The sequence below is a fragment of the Lolium perenne genome, chromosome 1, assembly GCF_019359855.2.
Source record: "Lolium perenne isolate Kyuss_39 chromosome 1, Kyuss_2.0, whole genome shotgun sequence".
NCBI lineage: Eukaryota > Viridiplantae > Streptophyta > Magnoliopsida > Poales > Poaceae > Lolium > Lolium perenne.
The window spans coordinates 157462650-157485452 of NC_067244.2; the positions used below are offsets into that span (position 1 = coordinate 157462650).

The 22803-nt window shown below is 44.6% G+C and overlaps 1 protein-coding gene across 1 annotated transcript; it reads right to left on the reverse strand.

Moving 5' to 3' along the window:
* Positions 1-18440: 18440 nt before the first annotated feature.
* LOC127309394 (GATA transcription factor 4) lies at positions 18441-20153 on the reverse strand. Its single transcript, XM_051340266.2, has 2 exons — positions 19560-20153; positions 18441-19419 (listed from the first exon to the last, which is right to left on the reverse strand). Exons 1-2 carry the CDS (start codon positions 19923-19925, stop codon positions 18703-18705), a joined length of 1083 nt encoding a protein of 360 aa, XP_051196226.1. The 5' UTR covers positions 19926-20153; the 3' UTR covers positions 18441-18702.
* Positions 20154-22803: the final 2650 nt, after the last annotated feature.

The following is a 22803-nucleotide window of genomic DNA, read 5'->3' on the forward strand; positions in this document are numbered from 1 at the left end:
CCAAGTGGATAGAAGCAAAGCCGATAAATTCACCAGACGGAGCGTCGGCAATCAAGTTTGTGAAAAGCATTGTCTTTCGGTTTGGAGTACCTCATAGCATCGTCACGGACAATGGCAGTAATTTCACATCCAAGGAATTCAAGGCATAATGTGCAGAGGTGGGCATCAAATTGCACTTCGCGTCAGTTGCGCACCCGCAGACCAACGGTCAAGTCAAGAAAGCCAATGGTATCATCTGCAATGGTATCAAGAAGCGCTTGTTAGGGCCATTGGAAAAAGCTCGACATACTTGGCCAGAGGAGTTGCCGAGTGTGTTATGGAGTATCCGAACAACACCAAATACAGCGACACAGGAGACTCCGTTTTTTCTGGTCCATGGAGCTGAGGCAGTACTGCCGATAGAAATAGAGCATGACTCTCCAAGAGTCACGGAATACGACGAAGAAGCTTCCAGAAGAGCATTGGAAGACGATGTCGACGCACTTGATGAGGCTCGAGACGAAGTGTTATCACGGGTCGCTAAGTACCAGCAAGATCTGAAAAACTACCACAGTCGACGTTTGCGACCAAGATCTTTTCAGGTTGGAGACTTGGTTCTACGACTCAATCAAAAAAGCCATGAAAAACTCGAGTCGCCGTGGCTTGGCCCTTACATCGTCACAGAAGTAATCGAAGGAGGAGCATACAGGATAAAGGACAAGAAGTCAGGAGCTGCCGAGCCAAATCCTTGGAACGTGGCACAACTCGGGCGTTTCTACGCCTAGAGTCGAAATATAGTCCTCCTTGTAAAACTACAAGGTACTGAAACGCCCGCGAGTTTTTAGACGCACTCTTTTCCTTTTTCAGGGCACCGAGTGGGGCTGGAAAAGGTTTTTAATGAGGCGGACTCGCTGTGCTGCAATATAATAAAGATAGTGGAGATATACATCTTTTTCTTTGACAGGCTCGGGGGCTTGCGCCCAGAAGTTACAATATATATATACAATGCCGACGAATACAACTTACACAAAATATTTTGCCTTGGTGCAAAGCACCTCGCCACATAAAAAGACGATACAAAATAGTGATCGACAAAAAAACTCGGGGGCTAATACCCGCAAAAATAGTACACTCAATATAATTTATCTTGCCTTGGTTCAACCTCGCATACACAATAGAGAAAATCGCCACCAAAACTCTCGGGGGCTTGACGAGAAAAAATAAAAATATCTAGTGGCTTTACAATACAGATTATGTTTACAACATACAAGATGCAACTCCTGAGAAAATTCGACAAGAAACTCCCAATTGCTGCCTAGTATATCATCTATGGTCATCCGTTCATTATTTGCAGTACGAGTACTATGTTCAGCATAGCTGCCCTTCACAAAGAACTCAGCGTCCATCCGAAGGAGTTCATCCATCATCTCTTCTGCTACAGGGGTCACAATGTCATCAATTTTGCCAATGTTCCTCTTCCTTTTCGCCATCTTGGCCAGGCACTTGGCAACAATTCGACTCATGTCTAGCTTTGGATAGCATATTTGTATCATCATCATAGCAAATCTTGTGCCGGCAGATAGTTGGGCCCGCACAAATCCATGGATTCGAGGTGCATCCCGAAATTTATCCATCAGAGCAGGAAGGGTTTCTGGCATCTTATTGTGCGGGAACATGGTGTTGTAAACTAAAGACAATGTCCTTGTACAGAAGTCGAGGAAATCACGGACCTGACCCGCACGATCTTGAAATCTGACGATTTGGCGGGTACGTTCAGGCGTAACCCAAAAGTTGGAACCATGTTCTTCGGCAAGTCTAAGAAGCACGTTGGATCGAGCTTCAACACGTTGATCCTCGGCAGCGGTATCCAAAAATGAACCTATTTCAGTGGAAACATCAGTAAGGAAGGAAGAATAGCAAGAATAAAATCAAGCACGGTCAAGTGAATGAAGTGTACCTGTCATATCCAAGCTGGAGTCATTCATCAGTTGAAGCATGTAATTTTCTCGTGAAAAAGCTTCGGCAGCCTCAGTAACCGCGGCCTCTTTCTCAGCTATAGCATCCTGAGTCTGCTGAAGCGCAATTTTTTCCCTCTCCAACGATTTTCGAGACTGTTCCATTGTTATAAGTACTTGCTTCTTTATAGACTGAAGTTGTTGGCAAAGTTCTTCCAAGTCTTGTGCTGAACCCTTACTCGAGGAATCTTCAATAAGTTCATCAGCAACAAGTGTTTTCTTCAAACAGGACGAAGCAGGAAAAGCATCAGAAGGACGAGGAGTTGAAGTACAGTTGTCAAATATCAACTGGAAATAGAAGTTTCGACATCAATCATCAAGCAAAGATAGATTTCCATTGATTTTCAAAGTATGTACATGGCTATTACAAAAGGAGGGTCCCTAATGAACTACTGAGGCAGTTGTCGCCAAAGCTACTGTGGCGACAGCATCAAAAGAGACAAGTAAAAAAAAGACAAGATGGTCTACTTGACCTCCGGCTTCGATGAACTAGGAGCGGGAGTTGGCTTGCATCGAAGGTAGGCGAGGATTTTCTTTGAATTTGGCTTGGCAGCCTTAATCAACGACTGCCACCTCTCGGTTTCCATCTCCTTTGTGTCGCCAACTCTTGCCCAGTCGACATCTTGCTGGCTGTCGGCGACCAAGGCGATAGTGCCTTCAACGCCAACTTTCAAACCTTCTTGGCGAAGTTTGAGCCCAAGATCTTCTTGAGACTTGAAGCATTTGGCGAGAGCAGCAAAAGGCGTGGGTTCTTCCTTCTTCGGGAAGAAGTAAGGAAATAGCCGCGACAGACCTGTTCTGGCATCGGTAAGACCTTCACGCGCCTCATCTCCTTGGATCTCAAGGAGGGAAAGAGCGTCGAGAAGGCGATCACCTTCAGGGTTCTCCAGATCATAATCTTGCCGCGTTTTCCCAAAGTGAGTCACAAAAAAGTTTGTCAGAGAAAAGTGAGACAAGAAGAATTTGATGATCCGAAAAAATAGAAGAGATATGAGTACTTACTAACAAAACGTCGACTCTGCGACTCCTAGCGAGTAAGAATTTCTGTTTCACGAGCAGACTGCTGAGCTATATTGTCGCTCAAAGAAGTTTCCGCGTCATGAAGTCTTTTTCGAAGATCTTCGACGGCGGCAGCATCTGCTTCAGCTTTCTTGCGAGCTCTTTCGCTTTGCTCCAACTTTATAGCAAGAGCGTCAGCGCGTTTGTTGGATTCCGCAAGATTTTCTGGCATAATAAACGACAGTAAATGTTATGACAAAATAATGGAGTATATTCAGCAGAAGAGGCAGATAAAAAATAGTACCTTCAAGCTTCTTGGCATGGCCACGGTACCCGACGAATTGGGTACCGAGACGGATAAATTCCTTCATCAAAGGCTGAAGAGAAGATCAAAGGAAAAGAGAAATCAATATAGGAAGTGAAAGTTCGACGGCACTTTGCAAGAAACAAAGGGGAGCTGAAAGTACTGAAATCCTCGAAATGTACAGAAAAAGAGTGAAAAACTTGCGTCATCCAAGGAAGGAGTCGTGGAACTACCAGTTAACAGGATAGGCTCCTTGGCTGGTTCTACCCTAGCTCTCTTTGGTGAAGAGGCTCGGGGGCTCGCAACTGAAGTTGGATGCTCTGTGTCTTGTTGAGGAGGCGAAGTTTCGTCCCCATCAGGTTGAGCTTCACAGACAACTAAAGTACGAGACATACTCGTTCGAGCAGTCGCGTCAATAGGTGTATTTTCATCCTCGTCGCCACTACAATAAATTAGGCGACAAGAAAAGAAACAATATAGACAAAATATTGAGAACAAGCAACAAAGAGCAGCAAGAACTTACGAGCTGACAAGAGCATCTTCATAAGGATTGAAAGTTTTCCTTTCAGCATCATGAACAACTTCTTCGGCACGAGATGCACCGGCTTTGGAGGTGCCGGAATCGACAACCTCGTCCCTTTTTCTCTTGTTCTTTGGAGAAGCAGCTGGGGGAGGAGAGTGTGTCGAAGCGGTAGCCTCGGATTCAACTTCCTTTTTAGAGGATGCCGCGGATTTTTGAGAACCCGCGATTTCACTCTCAGGGCGAGAAGTACCCTGGTTGTCGTCGGTGACAACAACCCGTTCTTAGACTTCTCCACCTTCAGGAAGGGGAGGAAGAGAAGCTAGAACTGGATGATTCTGCAAAGACAAAGAATATCGACAAGAAGTTATGCAAAGGATGTCAGCAAAAATAGTCAAACAAAAGATTACTTGAGGGAGCGCGTTGGTGGCGCTATATGGTGTCACACGACAAGATGACGGGACGGTGTCTTTCTTGCTAAGCGACGAGATTTTTCGGACAAGTTTTTCTAAGTTCTTGACCGACAAATCTACCGACAGGCGGTCCACATCTTTGTCGCCAGCATACATCCAGAGGGGGTTTTTGCGAGCTTGCAGAGGCTGCACCCTAATCCTAAGGAAGTACGTCGTGATTTGGATACCCGACAATTCTTGTCCACGGGTATTTTGAAGCTGGTGGATGCGTGTCATCAGCGCCTCTGTCACCGCTTTTTCTTCATCGCTAGCCTATGCGTCCCAGGACCGGCGGCGACAGATTTTTTCGTTGCCGTCAAAAGGGGGAATGTTGTCTTCCACCGAGTTATGGTTTTCCTCGTGGATATATAACCATTTTTTGCGACACCCTTGAACAGAGTCAGGAATTTGACGTCAAAATATTCGACATCAGGGCGGACGCAGATAACAACGCCACCTATGTTATAGGCCACGTTGGGAGAGCCATTACGACGAAGGAGGAAAATGCGTTTCCATAAAGCCCAGTTAGGCAGGACCCCAAGGAAAGATTCGCAAAGAGTGATAAAAATCGAGATGTGGAGGATGGAGTTGGGAGTAAGATGGTGAAGTTGCAATCCGTACACAAAAAGCAACCCACTCAGAAAATTGTGAATGGGGGAAGAAAGGCCGCGGATGAGGTGATCAACGAAACTGACCCGATACTCCATTGGAGGGGATGGATAGCTCTCCTCGCTGGGGAAGCGCAGCGAGTCTTTCTTCTTGCTGATCCCAAGCTTCTTCAGCAAGTTGATGTCTTGGGTGGAGATTTTGGATCTCTCCCACTCAGTGTTTCCCAGATCCGTGGTCGCCATCTTGGATTCCGGAGTGATGTGCCTGGTGAGTCGACGAGGTGGCATCAACAATGGCGTAGCGCGACAAGCGTGGGTGTGGCTGAGCTCAAGAAGAGTTGGGCGCAATGGGGGATTTTTGCAGAGGAAAGCAGAGGTGCGGCGTGAGCGAAAGGGCGAACGGAGGAAAAAGATGACCTTAAATAGAGAATCGGCGAAACGACGCACCGTTGGATGGAAAAGTTGTGATATGGATGCTGTACACGTGGATGAGGGGTAAAGGCGTATTTTCACTGTGAAGGAAAGGAGGCGCTACAGTGTGTGCGCCAGGAAAAGCGGAGGCCGTGTGTCCCCCACTTGCACGACGTGTCAAATTGATGAGGGCTTTGGGCCCGCAAGACAGAGAGAGAGCGTTGCTCGCGTCTTCCCGATACATTGGTCGTGGCTATCGTCAGCACTGACGTCACTTTATCAATGAAAAAATATCGGCTTTAATAATTTGAACATTGGCGACAAAGAGTAAGGACTGGTAATTTCGAGAGCCTTTGATCAAATACAAGTTTTTGCTCAAATGCTCGGGGGCTACTTTGAAAAAAGAAAAATTCAAGTATGACAAAATAGAAATGGCGAGAGCCTGTGACCAAATGCAAGCATTTGTTCATAGCCTCGGGGGCTACTCCCATCGGGAGCGCTGGTTGCGCACCCGATAGATATGAGAAGTTCGAGAAAGAATGACAATATAGTGACATGAGGCATTAAAGTGTTGAGCCTACAACCAAGCACTAGTCCTTGGCTGTAGCCTCGGGGGCTACTCCCATCGGGAACGCTGTTCGTGTGCCCGATGAAATTATAATAATAAAAAGAAGAAGTGAGCATATTTCGAGTTCTACAAATAACTCTACATATACTCCCATCGGGAAGGCAAAATAAGTCATCCGTTGACTCAATAAAATGTGCTATTCCAACAGCCGAATAAGCACTCGACAAAATATTCTCAGAGCGCCAAAGTCGCGAATAATCTCTGAATGCCGCAAAACTTTGTGAAGCTAAGACCCCAGATCCGTTCTGAGCGGCGTGGCACCGTCTCTGACGTCGGTTTGCTACTTTTTTCCGTATCAATAGATACGAAGAAAAATCCTAACGGACGCGTTAGGTACCCGATAAAATATGACTGGGACTCGACAGAATGGTAAGACCTTAAGCGGCACCTGTCGAAGTTTACACCAGTATCCCGAGATCATGTCCAAGGACGTGATCTTGAAGTAGATTTTTGCGGATTGCCACTAGAGCAGTTAACTAGTACCTGATCCGTCAGATGAACTAGCCCCAACTACCATCATCCCTCTACAATATATAATTGCATATCCAAAGATATGTGATAAATTCGGCAGAGTCATTGAATGATTAAAGTTGGAGATTTTCCCTGATTCTTCGATTCAAGCAAAATCTCGGGGGGCTACTGACATAGGCATCCCCAATGGGCCTGCCGAAGATGGTACCCGGGGTTTACTGAAGGCCCATAACTCGAAGAATAAGAAGATTCGGAAGCCCAAGTTATTATAAAGGAAAGCTAGAGTTGTATTAGGAAGTACTACTTGTAATCTTGCGGGACGGGTTCGAAACCCTCCCGGACTCTGTAACTTGTGTATTACGAATCTCTCGGCTCCGCCTCCTATATAAGGGGGAGTCGAGGGACAAAGAGAGGATCGAATCTATTGTCAACATAACCCTAATTTCTTAATCGTCGAGTACTTTTCGGCTGAAACCTTCGAGATCTACTTGCCCTCTACTTCCAACGAAACCCTAGTCTACAATACGTATATGCATTGATAAGTTAATACCTTGTCACCGCCCCCCAGGTTCCTGCAACAGCTCGATTTTTCAGGGGTATAAATACCCCCTTCTTCCTCAACCTCAAGCTGCTCATTCTTGCTCAAGTTCATCCACCATTAGAGCCACACCAAGAAACACAAGATTCACTAGATCTCTTCCTCCAACCATCCAAAGCTCTTGATCTTTAGAGAATCGAAGGAGAAGACCCCGATCTACATCTTCACCGAATCGATTTACATTTCCCTCTCATTTGCTTGAGGGTCTCTTTGCTAGTGTTCCTCTTTGGAACCCTAGTGTTGTTGTTGTTGTTGTTACAAATATTGGGAGCATCCAATTCGGTTGTGGATGTGTGCCCCAAAAACCTTGTAAAGGCCCGATTTTCGCCTCGAGAAAATCCCTTAGTGGAAGTGGGCTAGGCCTTTGTGGTGTTGCTCACAGGAGACCTGAGTGAGGTCTTTGTAACGTTGGTCTGGCCTTCGTGGCGACCATACTACTCCAAACGTAGACGTACTTCCCCTCAAAAGGAAGGAACTACGGGAACCATCTCTGTATCTTCGCGTGCTCCACTCTCGTTTACCTCTATCCTTAATAGCTCTATTATATCTTGTCTAGCCATATCTTGCTTAGTTGTATATATATTATCATATAGGTAAATTTACATAGTTGCATATCTAGAGAATTTACCTTTGTGTCAAACTTAAATTAAAAAAGAACTAAAAATTGGTTAGCACCTAATCACCCCCTAGATGCGGCATACGATCCTTTCAAGTGTACTGGTGTCTTGATGATATTAATAAATATTCTTTATTGAAGAAATCAAAGCCTTAGAGCTCTATGCCCTCGAACTGCCGCTTTTGTAGGCCAAAGGCAAACTCGCGTAATGTTATCTAGATGATCGCCCGATATCATAGACTGGACCTTGCTATGATAGATGTCTAACATGCTAAATTCGACAATCTTTTGGTAGTACGCTATGACATAGGTTCTCCCCCAAGCCTGAGGTTAATTCATAGTACCAGATACACTAGTGCTGGTTGACATGGTAGCAAGTCCACACCGAGAACAGTTCCGGCGAAGGTGCAACGAATGGAAATGTGTTGTTGGAATGGTCCTTCAAAATTCCAATATGGAACTTGTTCTTCATCAGGAACCTTGCCACCTGCAAGAGCTAGCTAGATTCTTCCTTTGACAAGATTTGTAGCCCGTATTTTGCTGCTATGGGTTGCCAGATTGGCACTATCTCAGTAGAATTAGATGCTTTAGCATTATCGTTTCAAGCACGATATATCTTGAGGAAAGTCAAAACATCATATCATTTAGTTAATTTGCTTTTGCATTTCCATGATGCGTAGAATGCACATAGAACTTCTCCCACTAAATGTGATGAGTCCTGATATAAAAAAGCAAAATATCACTGTGCACATTTTGGTAGGCTAAATTAGACTACTCCTACCAAACCGTCTTATAATTTAAAACTAAGGTAGTAGAAAAGAAGCATATGAAAATATTACAATTGTCCGACATTATGATGAGGTTTCAGTTATACTCCCTCCCATCTTACATTTAAATTTTGAAAAAAGCTGAGACACTTTTGGTGAGATGGAGAAAGTACACTATAAATGATGGGCAGCTGCCGTCAAGCTTCTGGTCAACCAACGACCCTTAAATGTATGGGTAACAGGATATATATATATATATATATATATATATATATATATATATATATATATATATATATTGCCCCACAAGTTATCACGTGAATAACCAACCAACCATATATATGCTAAGAGTAACCCATCAGTTAAGAGCAATTTCTGACAGATTTTATGACTATCGGCGAATATTAGACTAGTCATAGTGGGGAGTAACATATAGTAGTGTCACAGTCTTAATTAGCTTGTGGACTCATTCTATCTTGAGAAGTGTGATGTTATGGTAACACTACTCTATATTACTACCTTCATAATGCATAATAACTTAGATGTAGTATCATGCATGAGTGTATTAATTAGTTTGTAAACTTTATATCTTGAAAAGTGTGATGTTATGGTAACATAGATAGTTACCACAACCATCTCTTTCTTCATTTAATATCATGTCATGTCATCAATTTGCATAGTTGGCAATGCATGTAGCTCTATGTTACTCCCACTATGAGTAGTCTTAGACTACTCATAGTGGGAGTAACTTCACTAGTAACTAAGTGTCCAACTCAGCAAATTTGCTTATGTGGCAGTGAGTTAATGAGGAGAGAGGAGAATGGAGTAACATAGCTAGTTAGTGTAACATCACACTTCCCAAGATACAATGAGTCTATAAGCTAATTAATGAAGACATATGTGATACTATTTTGATGTTACTAACCACTATGAAGGTACTAACATAGAGTAGTAACATGTGCATGTTACTACTCTATGTTACTTCCCACTATGACTAGTGAACTCCAGTTAAAAATCCGTGCTTCCATAAACCCCCTCTCCCAACTTAAAGTGGTCTTAGGACCTGGGTAGACAACTTTATGTAAATGTTTTCTTTTCATAGGTTAGCTTCTTTTGTTCTTTTGGTGCTCCCCTCCAGCACTACGTTTTTGTAAATACATACTACTCCTTAACAAAAAAAAAATGCAGTGAGGAAACTCACTGTTCAGGTTCAAAAAAAAATCCATCTTCCAAACATATAAAGGGCACGATTGTCTTTTTGAATTAATTACTAATTATCCTAACTCAACTAGTTGGTCCGCCTAGATTCTAACTCAATTAATTTCTAATTATGTCTAGAGGCCTGTAACCAATTACTTATACGATCTTGTCAATGTAACCCGCCGCATATGCTCGCTCCTGATCTGCGTTAGGCCGGAGAAAAGAAACATCGATCCTCTTGATGAGAAGTACGAAGAGATGGAGGTCGCCAACATCTGCTAAAGCCTCGCGGCCATGTAGCTGCGTCTGCATCTAGTTTAGTTCTCTTGCATCCATGTAGCTGCATCTCTTTGGATTGTGCGAACAAATTCTGATTTTTCTAGTTTTGCTTCACCGATCGATATTCGTTTTTCCTTCACCTGCTCATTGACCGTTTGATTTGAGATAATTAGTATGCGTTGTTTTCTCTCTGCTCGAAGCCAATTCTCTTGACTAGTACATGTCCGTGATCGAGTTGTTAATTGAGAAATCAATGCAGAAGCTCAAACTACAGGAATGTCCGTGAACATCTCGTGCACGTCCGGCAAGATGCAAGAGCAGTGCAGACATGGCCGCGAGACCTTAGCAGATGTGGGCGACCTCGACCACTTCGTACATTGTGTTTGTGGTTGCCTATTCAATGGTGTCCGATGAGGGGTTCCTCATAAAGGGAAGAGAGAGTCACTAAGTGAGGAGTCATCAGGATGGGAACACACGGGTTACCTAGGTTCAGAAATCTCATAATGGTGGCAAGGCCTTACTGTTGCTTATCTGGAATTATCAGGGAACTAGTGCGAGATTACAATAAGTTGGGTTGTGCCTCTAGGGCTCACAGAGTTCGGCTTATAAAGACGGCAGAATCTAGGGTTACAATAGTAAAGATCCATCCGGATACGATTAAGTCTAGACTAAGCTAAGTTATCTTGTTATGCATGTCACGGTTCCGTTCCACATATGCTATGGACGGATCTGACTACTTATCTCTGGGCTGAACTCCGCCATCTTGAATTTTCAGCAACTAGGCTGCCTGGTTGGGCCATAGGCCTCACCACCATTTGTGAGTCACCTGGACTTACCGGAATCAGGAAACCCCGATGTGGTATATACCTAGTTAGCATATCCATAGCAGTGCTTATTTTCTTCGATTTCCTTTCCCCGACCTAACGCAGCTGGAGGAACGAGCACATGTACGTGGGGTTACAGGTCCAGATCTAGATTTGGACGGGCCAACTAATTAAGTTAGGATAATTAGTAATTAACGTGGAAAGATGCTCGTGCCCTTCTTTAGACTACCCATAATAGGAGTATCATACCTAGTATCATACACTAACTATTTTGGTGGTATTATGAAACTAGTAAACACCAAAAATATTAATCTCCTAGACTAATATTGATCCCCAATCTCTCAGATCCCTACATATCCGATCCAGTGGGAACTGATTTGTCTAAGTTGGAATTTTCTTAACGACATTGCATCCCAAGAATATATTCCATATGGATAGAGATATCAACATTTCCATACAAATTGCAGAGCCAATAAGATCAAGTGGTGAGCACTAGCTGATTCATATCCCTCCTCTTGCCCACATTATAAATACTTCGTGCAGACTCAGCTGAAACGCCAAACCAATAGCTAGCATGTGTGAAACAAGTGATCCAAGAGGTCAGCCTTACATGGAGAGGAGGAGCCCTGACTCTACCAGCCAAGAATGGCTTGCCTATGCCCACGTTTTTTCATCGGTGGGGCAGATAATAGTGCCATGATGGTGGAAAAAATGTGACCGCATGGTCAAGCCTTCTTGGCTAGAAGAGTGGTCCTCATCACCCATGTTAAGCTGTTCCTCTTTCTGATGCTTAAATCTATCTTCGCATTTCAAATTTTGTTCTTAAGATGTTGTCTACCATGACTGAATGTAACATCAGGCTTTCGATGGACTCTAAACCGTCGTCTCCCATACGGTTTTGCAGAATTCTACTGCAGTATGATCTGCTGTTTAGCTGCGGCAAGGTTATCTTATTCTCCTGCCGTTGCTTCATATTAAGAACCTGATCTCCTGAATCCCTTGCTTATCCATCTAGAACGTTTTTTTTTTAGAAATGGGTATCACCCGGCCTCTGCATTAAATAGATGCACACAGTTATTTATTGACCCAATTCAACTCTAGAAGTCTTAAAATTCTTACAAGCTTAACCTCAACGATCACATAAGGTGCTCACAAAAATAAGCCAGCGAAAGAGCGAACCAAACGTAGAATACATGATACTCCTATGTATATTGTATCCTATCAGCACGCTGCCAACCACCATGGTTGAAGATAGCCCGAACGACCGCCATCAGTCGAGTGCATCCAGACTCCATAGGTATACGCTAGTCCTCCGGCTGCAGGTACGACCACATGTGAATCCAGTAAGTAGCCTTGTGAATAACCTGCAAAAAGAAGACACCTTCCGCTCTGTTAAAGACAATCTCATTACGACAATTTCAAATTGCCCATAATTAAAGCACAAACTCCTACACGAATTCAAGCTTTTGTTTTCTTATCAATCCCATTAAGCCAATTACCAAATAAGTTCTTGATATTCGCAGGTGGTGAAATATTGAAGGTAAAATGAACAACTCTCCAAATTAATCTTGCAAAGGGGCACTTAATAAAGAGATGCTCAATGGATTCATCAGCAGTACAAAAAGCACATTTCTTTGATCCTGTCCAATTCCGTTTAGTTAAATTATCCTTAGTAAGTAAAACTTTTTTTATTTAAGAACCACATAAAAATCCGGATCTTTAGTGGAACCTTTAACCTCCATATGTATTTCTTGAGGAAAACAATATGGTCATTCATGAAATCAACATACGGCGATTTTAGCGAAAACCCTCCATTTGCAGTAAGCCGCCAAATGAATTTGTCTGGCTCCTCCGACATTTGCACCTCAATCAGGCGCTGTAGCAAATTCAGCCAAGCTGTCCATTTGTCATGAGATAATGTCCTTCTGAAACTAATATTCAGTAGTACAGTACCCATAACCTCAGCTACTGTAGTATTCTTATTTCTTGTAATGTTATATAATGACGCATACTGGTGAGCGAGAGGTTGTGTCCCTAACCAAGTATCTTTCCAAATTCTAGTTTAATGTCCATCACCAATGACAAACAAACCGCGTTGGAAGAAATAATTTTTGACACTCATTAAACCCTTCCAAAAGGGTGAGTCATTTGCATTGACCTGAACCTCCGGAAGAGTTTTAGTATTAAGATACTTATTGTGTAACAGCTCCTGCCACACCCCTTCTCCATTGAGTAATTTAAATAGCCATTTGCTAATCAAACATCTATTCTTAATATCTAAAACCTCAATACCCAAACCTCCTTGGTCCTTTATTCTACATATAATATTCCATTTAGTTAGGCGATACTTCCTCTTTTTTTGATCACTTTGCCAAAAAAAAAACGTGATCGATAAAAATCTAGTCTTTTCCTCACCCCTTTGGGTATTAAGAAAAAGGATAGAAGGAACATTGGCAAACTACTAAGAACGGAATTAATTAGCACTAGTCGATCTCCATATGAGAGCAACTTCCCTACCCAGCAACCCAATTTGCGTTCAAATCGGTCCTCGATTGGTTTCCATTCCTTATTTAGCAACCTTCTATAATGAATAGGTATCCCCAAGTATTTAAATGGTAAAGCCCCATTTCACACCCAAAAAATATGTCTGTATTCATTTTGTTGCTCTTTTGCTCTCCCAAAACAATATACCTCACTCTTATGAAAGTTAATTTTAAGACCCGACAGTTGTTCAAACAAACAGAGAATAAGTTTCATATTTACCGCTTTTGCAATATCATGTTCCAAGAACAAGATAGTGTCGTCGGCATATTGAAGAATTGACACCCCTCCCTCTACTAGATGGGGTACCAATCCACCAACTTGGCCATCCTCTTTTGCCCTTGCAATAAGGATTGCCAACATATCCGCTACAATGTTAAATAAAATGGGGGATAGAGGATCACCCTGTCTTAGGCCTTTTAAAGTTTGAAAATAATGTCATATATCATCATTCACTCGAATACCAACACTGCCCCCCTGTACAAACCTTGTAATCCAGTCACACCACAAAGGTGGGAAACCTTTCATCTGCAAAGCTTGTTGCAAAAAAAGACCATTTAACTTTGTCATATGCCTTTTCAAAGTCAATTTTAAAAAGGACCCCATCCTTTTTCTTCCTATGAAGCTCAATCCATCTAGAACATGTCTGGCTAACCTAGGATTATCTTGAAAAGGACTGCGTAGCGCCACAAAATTTTTTTGAGAAAGATAATATATTAAGAACTCTTTTATATACTTGTGGAAGCATGTACTTAAAGGATTGCGTAGCGCCACAAATTTTTTTTTAGAAATATATTATATTAAAAACTGCTTTATATACTTGTGGAAACATGTACTTCTGCGTTCAATATACATCTTTAAATAATGTATTGTATATCTTTATCATTCTCAATATATCTTATCAATAATTTTAGAATACATCGGTACGAGTTGTAAGAAAGAAATATCATCAAAGCTCTTAGCTTTTCAATATACCACTTTTACATATAGAAAAGCAGTATATATGGAGATACTACAAAGTATATAGTGTCAAATAAAAAAAAATCGTAAAAATCACTTTGAGGTATCTACTATTTAATAATAAAGTATATTGAAAATTAAAAGGAAGTATAATTATTTTTTTGACGAGAGAAGGCCCTGGAAGGGCCTAGAAACTACATGAACTTTCAGCGGTGGGTTTACAAGTTACATAGAAGACCTAGGTAAGAAAGGAAAATACATTGTAGCCTTCTCGTTTTAGAGAGAAGCCCCTAAAATAAAAAGATAGATCACAATCATGGCCTTTTCTCCACCGCACTTGCATCGGAGCTTCAAATCACGGATGCCCGCAACATCGCCGGTGACTACACCACTAGGGATAGAACAGGTTGTAGAAGTCGTGTTGAACCAGAAATGCCTCCGAATCGGCCAGCAGGCCTGGAGGTTGCAAACACCTTGACGTCGGTCGATGATGAACTCAAGAACATGCCACATCATTAGTTGGAGTGGTCGTCCTATCAGCTAGAAAAGCCAACGGAATGACAGTGAAAACCGTCTAACCACCGCTGGGGATGAACTCAGGAACCAAGCTGAAGCTTCATCATCTCCCTCTCGAGTTTCGGATCCTGAGGAATCAGGAAAAGATACTGCCTCTTCTTCCCCACCGCCACCAAGACGGGTTAAAAGAGGAAAGGAAATCCACAAATCGCCAAGAACTGAACTCTAACGAGCTTATTTACGAAGATTTTTGCCAGATCCGCATCTCACCAGCTCTCTCCACCGTGGAGAAAATATAGGGAGACATGCCGCCGACCCCCCCGTCGCAACCCTCACGCGGCCAGGGTAAACTTCGAAGCAAAGGCACTAGGCCACAAGCCATGAAGGCAAACAACAGCTTAGATCTAAACCTACAACTATGCTGCACATGGGAGACGCCCCCGGAGGGGAATGAGAGGGGCGTACAATTAATTCATCTACCGTTTACACTTGAACGTGGAAAAATGCCTAGAAGTACTAAACCATTTTTTATATATTAATATCCAAAAGATATCAAGTACACCTAGTTGTGCAACAACTCAATATCACAATTAATTAGAGACATCAAGGATACACACCGCCAAATTATTAAAAAAACAAGAAAAACCAAGATATATGATACACGGTAATTAATAGCTACATCAACCGCTGCCCTGATAAAACATATGCCACAAGAAGGTTCTCCAAAAGCAACCATTGAAGAAGGGTAAGGGAATACACGTGTCGTCATTGGTTCCAGGCAGATACTAGATCTTGGATTTTCACCCTGGATGTAGGGTTGATCCATTTCCATCCAATGCCTTCAGCAAGGTAAGGATGTTTGTAGCACCCTACCTTTTAATAAAGAGATGATACCTGTGTATAGTGCTATTTCTGGGATCACTGATAGCACACACACACATTTCAAAAACTAGTAATCATTGCAATAGTATCAAATCAGTACATCGTAGATCCTCAGGAGATAAAATAAAGTCTTACAAAGTCACTTGGACTAGCTCAAATAAAATGTTCAAATCAACACAATAGAAAGAAAAATACCAATGAGTCTCCATCATCTTCATGTGCCACAGGCAGACATGTTGGAATGCAGACTCGAGACCCTACCTAGTAATCTTCTTCAGATGAACCTGCACGTTTGAATATGCAGCCCCACGAATGGAGGTCAGTACAATGATGTACTGGCAAATGACACTTATTTGGTGGCAATTGTGAAACACTAACTACATGATATCTGGCTAGTGGAGTCTTGGGCTAATTTACATAAAGCCAATTTTATCCTATATTTTATTTAAAAACAAAACATTTTATAATTCTTGACACAAGGTCATAATCACCTCGTTCATGCTACACAATTACTACTCAAATTTTAACACATTCGAAAAAGGTGATGAGATTCTTCCATACATTCCCTGTCCAGGAGCTCAAATTGTCCCTAACCGGGGACACGGCTAAGATCTTAGGTTTTACTCTCGAGAGGTTGTGCACTTTCACCTTACGACCCACCCTTCCCGAGAGAAGAATTCTGGAATTTTAAAAGAAGCAACCATGATATCTGCTTACCAAAGGCTATATACAAATATATATGTTGTGAGGCCAAATGGACCAGACCTTTGATTAAGCAATGTATTGTTAACCACTTAACTTCTTTCTTCGTGCTGAGGGCCTAAAAGAAATACAAATTGTGACAAATATATAATGGAAAAGAGATTATATGTACCTAGGATTTCAATTTACGCTGTCCACTAACCCAATATAATTATTAGATTTGTTTTTGACAATACTTTGTGTAGTTATAAATACAAAAGACTTTAGCTCTTAGATCATCACATAAAGACTTTGTCAGATCGAAGCAAGCGATGGCAGATGTGGGTATTGCTTTGGCGACCACCTAATGAGTTCCTTTGCTTCGACGAACATTGAGCTTCTCATTTCATCCCTGTATTTTTTTATCCAAATCTTCTGTTTTATGTATGTGAAACACATGGTTTTTTTACCGTCCAATATATGTTGAAAGTCTGAGATATCTGCCCTCCGTTGCTTCTAACCCCATCTCTAGACTCTGCAAGGAAAAAAACTTTTTGTGTTCCTTGTTGCACTTGAGCTGAACATAACCGATGATTTATCCTTGTTGACCATCTTCCCAAAGCCCTCCTCATAAATCTGCATGGTAGCCACACTCTAGACACATTGGCAAGTTCAGCCCGTAGATCATTCTATGCCTTATTTATATCGTCGAAGGATTTATCATCGAAACCCATAAAAAATTCTCATTATGCCCTAGAAAAGGGCTATTCAGCTCGATCGTACGGCTTGTTATGTCTAGTTTGAAGGTATGGACATCATTCACACGGAAACGACACGAGGATCCATGGCAGGCGAGAAACACATTCCCTCCATTTTATATTAGTTGGCCTGATTTACTGTAACGTACTCACCCGTCCTCAAATAAGTGTACATCTAGCTTTAAACTTTGTCCATAAAAGTGTGTGCTCCTATCTTCTCAATGCACTTTAATTGTTTATCTCTCATCGCACGGAAATAAAACGAATAATATTGATCCCCATGTTCTAATGTTCTTCTTGTTTTCTACATGCACTTAGACTAGTCACAATGCATAGTATCATATAAAAGTATCATGTGTATGATACTACTACATTTTACTATCTCCACAATGCATGGTATCATATACTAGTATCATAGTTTTCTTATATTAATTGATTTGTAGAATCTCAATGCAAATATATGTACAAGATTTAGTTGACATTAAATTTTTCTAGTAGTATGTGTTATGATACGGTATCTATCTACTAGTATCCTCTTTCTTATCCTTAATTACACTACCATATCAATATTTTGCATGCATTAAATGCATGATACTGCATATGATACTTCCATTGTACATCCCACTTTATAATTATTGGAGGTGAAAAAATTAAAAGAATAGATGCATGTTTTCAATGTATTTTTCATCCCACTTTATAATTTATCTTGAAAGCCGGTATGTATAGTTATTTGTGGACGGAGGAAGTATAAGATAAGGGAAGTATAATTATTACGAGTTTCAAAGCACGGGGAGACGTGGTATGTTGAGCGCTACTTTGTGCAGGTCCAAGAAAACTCCCCGCAACATGCGGACGTACGTCCAAAGGAAGACGCACATGCGAGTCGGCATGGGGCGTATTGCACCCACATGCACTCCTTGCCCGCAACGGGGCTCCGCCCCAACCCATCTTTACTCGCCCTGCCTTCCTGCCCCACGGAGAACCGTAATGAAGCTGGGCACCATCACGTGACCGCAACGTTGCCCACTCTTTTCCCTGCCGGGAGGAAAGCTACGTGATGGGCCCAAGTCACGTGCATGCCGACCCGTCCACCGTTCCCGGCTCGCACTCACTCGTCTTCCTTTTTCTCGCCATTGATTAGAAAGCTTCTTGACCTACCGGTGAGAAAAAATGGAGTCAGTGGGTGGAGCAGCAGGGTACTGTAAAGTCTGTAATAACCACCAAGTACTACTGTCGCTAACGATAACGAACGCGCAGGCTCAGCGCTGCTAGCTTCTCCTTGGACATCAGCAGGAATATCTGAACTCAAATTTTGCCAGGATAACGCACAGATGACATGTACTACTAGGATGGAGAGAAAACTGCTGACAACGAAAGAAGCCGTCAAGTCGTTCTTTAGATTTCGGAATTATGGATTAGTCACGGCGGCAATTATACCAACAGAATTATCATTGAGCTAGCTCTCTAGTATAGCAGAGAGCTTAGAAAGGAGGTAGGTACCGAAAAATTAATTAACAAAAAGATGCACAAAATATCTCGATAAAACCGAAGGCAAGAAAAGGAAGCCTGGAGAATTTCGCAAAAGGATCTAGCTAGCTAGCTAGCTACGCTGCGTTGCGTTTCGTTGCATACGTGCGATCGATGCATGGCTAGCTAGCTCCACCCGTCCGTCCAGCAGCTTAACAACGACTAATCAACATATGCCGTAGTCGCGGAACATGCTGAGCTCCGGCTTCACGTCCACCCCGGCGCCAGCGCCGGCGGGGTCGACGACGCGGTGGTGGCTGCCGCGGATCAGGACCATCTCCTTCTGCCGGCGCAGCTCCATGACCTTGCGGTGGGAGTTGGAGTGCTGCGTCAGCAGGAACGTGGGGCTGGCCGCCGGCCGGTACTCCGGCACCAGCCGCCCGGACTTGAACCGCACCCCGCACGCGTTGCACAGCGTCTTGGGCCCCAGCGGGCCCGTCCGCCACTGCGGCGTCTTCTCCGACGCGCAGTGCGTGCACCGCCGAACGCCGCCCTCCACCAGCCCCACCTCCCCGCCGGCCATGCTGGGGCCCTGCTTCCTGTTGTTGCGGCTGCCGCTGCCTCCGTCGCCGTTGCTGGGCCGCGCGTGCGCCGAGGACGGGAAGTCGGACGACGAGCAGGACGAGGACGACGGCGAGGGCTGCGACGGCACCAGGGAGTGCCACGCGTTCGCGGCCGCGGCGCCCGCGCGCGACCGCTTGCTTCGCGCGCCGCGGCCTGGCGCCGCCGTGACGCAGCTGTCCTGGCCGGCCGAGCAGCCGTTGCTGGCCGCGTTCGCTGCTGCCGCCATTGCCGCGTGCGAGGCCGAGCAGTAGTTCGGCATGTCGGAGTAGGAGTCGTCCACGAACTTGGATAGCCATTCCAGCTCCGCCGCCTCCTCTCTCTGAAACGCGCGCATCGATCCATACACATCGTCAGCTAAGCAGTTCGATCGACCACGAGTGTCAAAATGCACTAGATTATGCGTGTACGCGTAATTGCATATGCAAGTGGCCGATGCGATCGTTAAGACGTGGGGCTTACGGGGATGTAAAACTCGTCGGCGAACGAGAGCATGGACGTCTGGTGATCGGACGACGTGGCGGACGGAGTGGTGGCGGCCGACGGCTCCCCCGTGCCCACACGGGCGCCGCCGAGGTGGTGGTATTGGTTCCCGTTGTCCGCGGCCACGGGGAAGAAGTCGTGGGCGCCGGCGCTGGAAAGGTCGAGGAGCTCGTCCACGCGCATGCCGGCGTGGTCGCCCATCGGCTGCATCCCGTAGAAATGGTGAGCAGCCGCGGAGTAGGTACCAGCGGCGTTGTGGCTCATCGGTGCGCCGGTGACGTCGTGGTAGCCGCCCAGCCCCATGCCGAGCTCCACGCCCATGGCCATTTCCCACTGCGACGCCATCCCAGCCCCGATCGAGGAGAGCGAGCTAGCTAGCTGAAGTGCGGCGTACTTAAAGGAGGGTTTCTTGGGATGAGCTGCCCGTTCCAGCACGAGCTATGCTAGCAGTGGAGCGAGTGAGTATATAAAGTGAGAGAGAGAGAGAGGAGGATCTAGCGGAGAGGCGAGATGAGAATGGAGGAGGAACAGTGCGCGCTGGGTTTTGAAGAGCGAGCGAGCTCCAATCAGTCACCAGTGGCAGGAAGGGTTGTTGCGAGATAATTAATAGGAGTAGGGCTGAGAGAGAGAAGGTGGCGTTTGTGTGCGAGAAAGAGAGTGTTTAAGGTGGTGTGCGATTAGGGGGAGTAGAGGATCGGATTAGCGTGCGGAGCGTAGAGGAAGCTAGCTGCAACGTACCCCGGCACAGGGGCAGGCCTCCAACGTGCCCGCCCATCCCCTCCGCGTGCCCAGTGCCCACCCACATTCATGTGCGCGCCAGACCACGTATGTCTCTCCCTCCACTCCTCCTGCCCTACCCAAGCTTTAATTCCCTTCATCCCCTATCTTGCTGCCTACTCATTTCACTATGGAAATGTACATGGGAAGCTTTGCTAGCTAGTTTACTCATGGGCTGTTACCGGTTGGTTCTCAATCGACCTAGACCTAATTTAAATCTCAGTCAGATAATATCATTAAATATCAGTTGCAACATATTTTGCAACTAATGATTATCATGAATCACGAAGCAAATTTAACACTCTGAAATATTTTTCTCAGTTGCATTCCGAGTTGCTTCGGATGAAAAAGTATTTGTTTACCAATTATTTACAATCCTCAATTCAAAAGGGAAAATATAGTTTTTGAATGATTTAGATTTATATGCAATTTTTTTGAAGGGGCGATCTCATTCTAATTTGAACATGAGCCTTCCTCCTTTTTCCTCTTCCTGCTCCTCCTCCTTTTCCCTTCCCCTTCCTTCTCCCTTCCTCCTTCCGTGCCCTCCACTTTCTTTTCTCCCCACCTCCCTCCCCGACGGGCACCACTCGAGCTCGGGGGATGGCATCCTCACGTAGGTTCTCCTATAGGCGACATGGCAAGGGGGCAGCGCCAGGGTCGACCTCCTGGCATCGATGATAGGGCAGAGGGGGTCGACCTCGATCCAGCCGACGGCGACAAGCTCGCATGCGGCAGCATGGTGACGAGTTCGCATGGACTCGATCACTTTATAATTTTGAACGTACGGTTTTGGTTCAAACAACCTATCCCCAAGGCACCTGGGTGCGCTGGCGGTATTTTCGCTATTCTGGCGTACTAGGCTGATGCGCCGGCGGTAGCCCGTTATCGTCGGTGTTATATCGTTGGCACGTGCTGGTGGACCGATGGTAGCTAATTTTGGTCCGCCGAAGGTAAGATTTTTCCTAATAGTAAACCATGCAGAAGTTGTTCTATACGACAACCATCGCGGGGTGGACACTACGGGAAAAAAGGTCTTTGCTGTGCAACTATTTGCACGGCAAAGGGCCCTAAATGCACGGTAAATGCTTTGTCGTGCGACGCCGCACGTTAAAGGTCGCACGGCAATGTTATTGACGGCAAAGGCTTCTTTGCTGTGCGATTCGCCAATGTTGCACGGTCGCTTCTTTGCCGTGTGCCAAACATGTTTTATCTAAAAAAAGGCCTTAGTTTGGGATTCGAACCTAGGACGCAGAGTAGGAAAAACATGCAACCTTACCACTAGGCTAAGTGTTCATTTGTTGATAACTACACCACGCCACACCTTTTGAGTTGAGAAAAAAATCCAGTTTTTACATCTTTGCCGTGTGTTTACACTAGGCAAAGCTTCTTTACCGTGCGTTTGTTAAAAACACTAGGCAAAGGCTTTCTTTGCCGTGCATTTGTTAAAAACACTAGGCAAAGGCGTGCACGGCGATGCCTTTTGTGCTTAGCCGTGCAACAAATCTTTGTCGTGGGCTGTGTTGGTCCATTGCCGTGCAACTTTCTTTGCCATGCGCTCTCTTCCGTCGTTGCCGTGAATCGTATCTTTGCCGTGCGCTCGTGTCTGTAGTTGTCGTGGCTAAGATCTTTGTAGTGTGTTTTCCTCCGTACGCACGGCAAATAAATCTTTGTCATGCGGGGGCGCACGACAAAGATAGGCTGCACGGCAACGCCTATTTTTCCCGTAGTGGGAGGTCGAGCTTTTTTTTTGAACAGGGGAAAGGCCCAGAAGGGCATAGTGTTGCAATATATTTATCGTCGGTGGAATACAAAGTACAAACAGGACCCCAAATGAAACTAAAATTACAGCATAGTCCTAGAATTTAGCACAAAGGACCCTGAAACATAAAACACAAAAGCAATTGAGTCCTTCTTCTCCACCGCAACAGTAAGGACTGCACCGTCGGCCGACCTTCTTCTCGCTGAGGATGAAGCCACTTCGGAGAGGAAGGGCGATGAGCGCCACCGGGAATACCTCAGAGGGCCTCCGACTTGGAGGTTGAGCTGACACCATGTTTGGCGTCTAGGGAGGCTGCCTTCTCATCCATAAGTCATGGCGGCAATCCAGGGCTGTCATGTGATGATCTCCAGCCTGCAGCAAGAACATTCCATGGAGCTCTAGATCCAGCCACCTCTCTCCACCAACCGCCACCGCGACGACAAGATCAAGAGGAAGAACTGCAATCCCGAACTCCACCCTAGCTACCCCTGATTTGGGGGGTCTTTGAGCTTATTTGACGGAGCACCAACTCCAAATCCATTGCAACCTGCCCCCATACGCCATGGATAGCAGCAAAGCAGCAAAAGGAGGCTTCTCCAGCCGCTGCTCAGAGAGGACGGAGAAAAGCTCACCATCGACATATAGCCAGACTCCATAGAGGAAAAACGACTAAAGGAACCCTAGATG

What these genes read in the sequence shown, in the direction of transcription:
- LOC127309394 (XM_051340266.2), bottom strand. Translation starts at nt 19,925, where the DNA reads ATGGCGTCGCAGTGGGAAATGGCCATGGGCGTGGAGCTCGGCATGGGG. An exon ending in CCGACGAGTTTTACATCCCC is followed by an intron (nt 19,420 to 19,559) that starts GTAAGCCCCACG and finishes CGCGCGTTTCAG; the next exon opens with AGAGAGGAGGCGGCGGAGCT.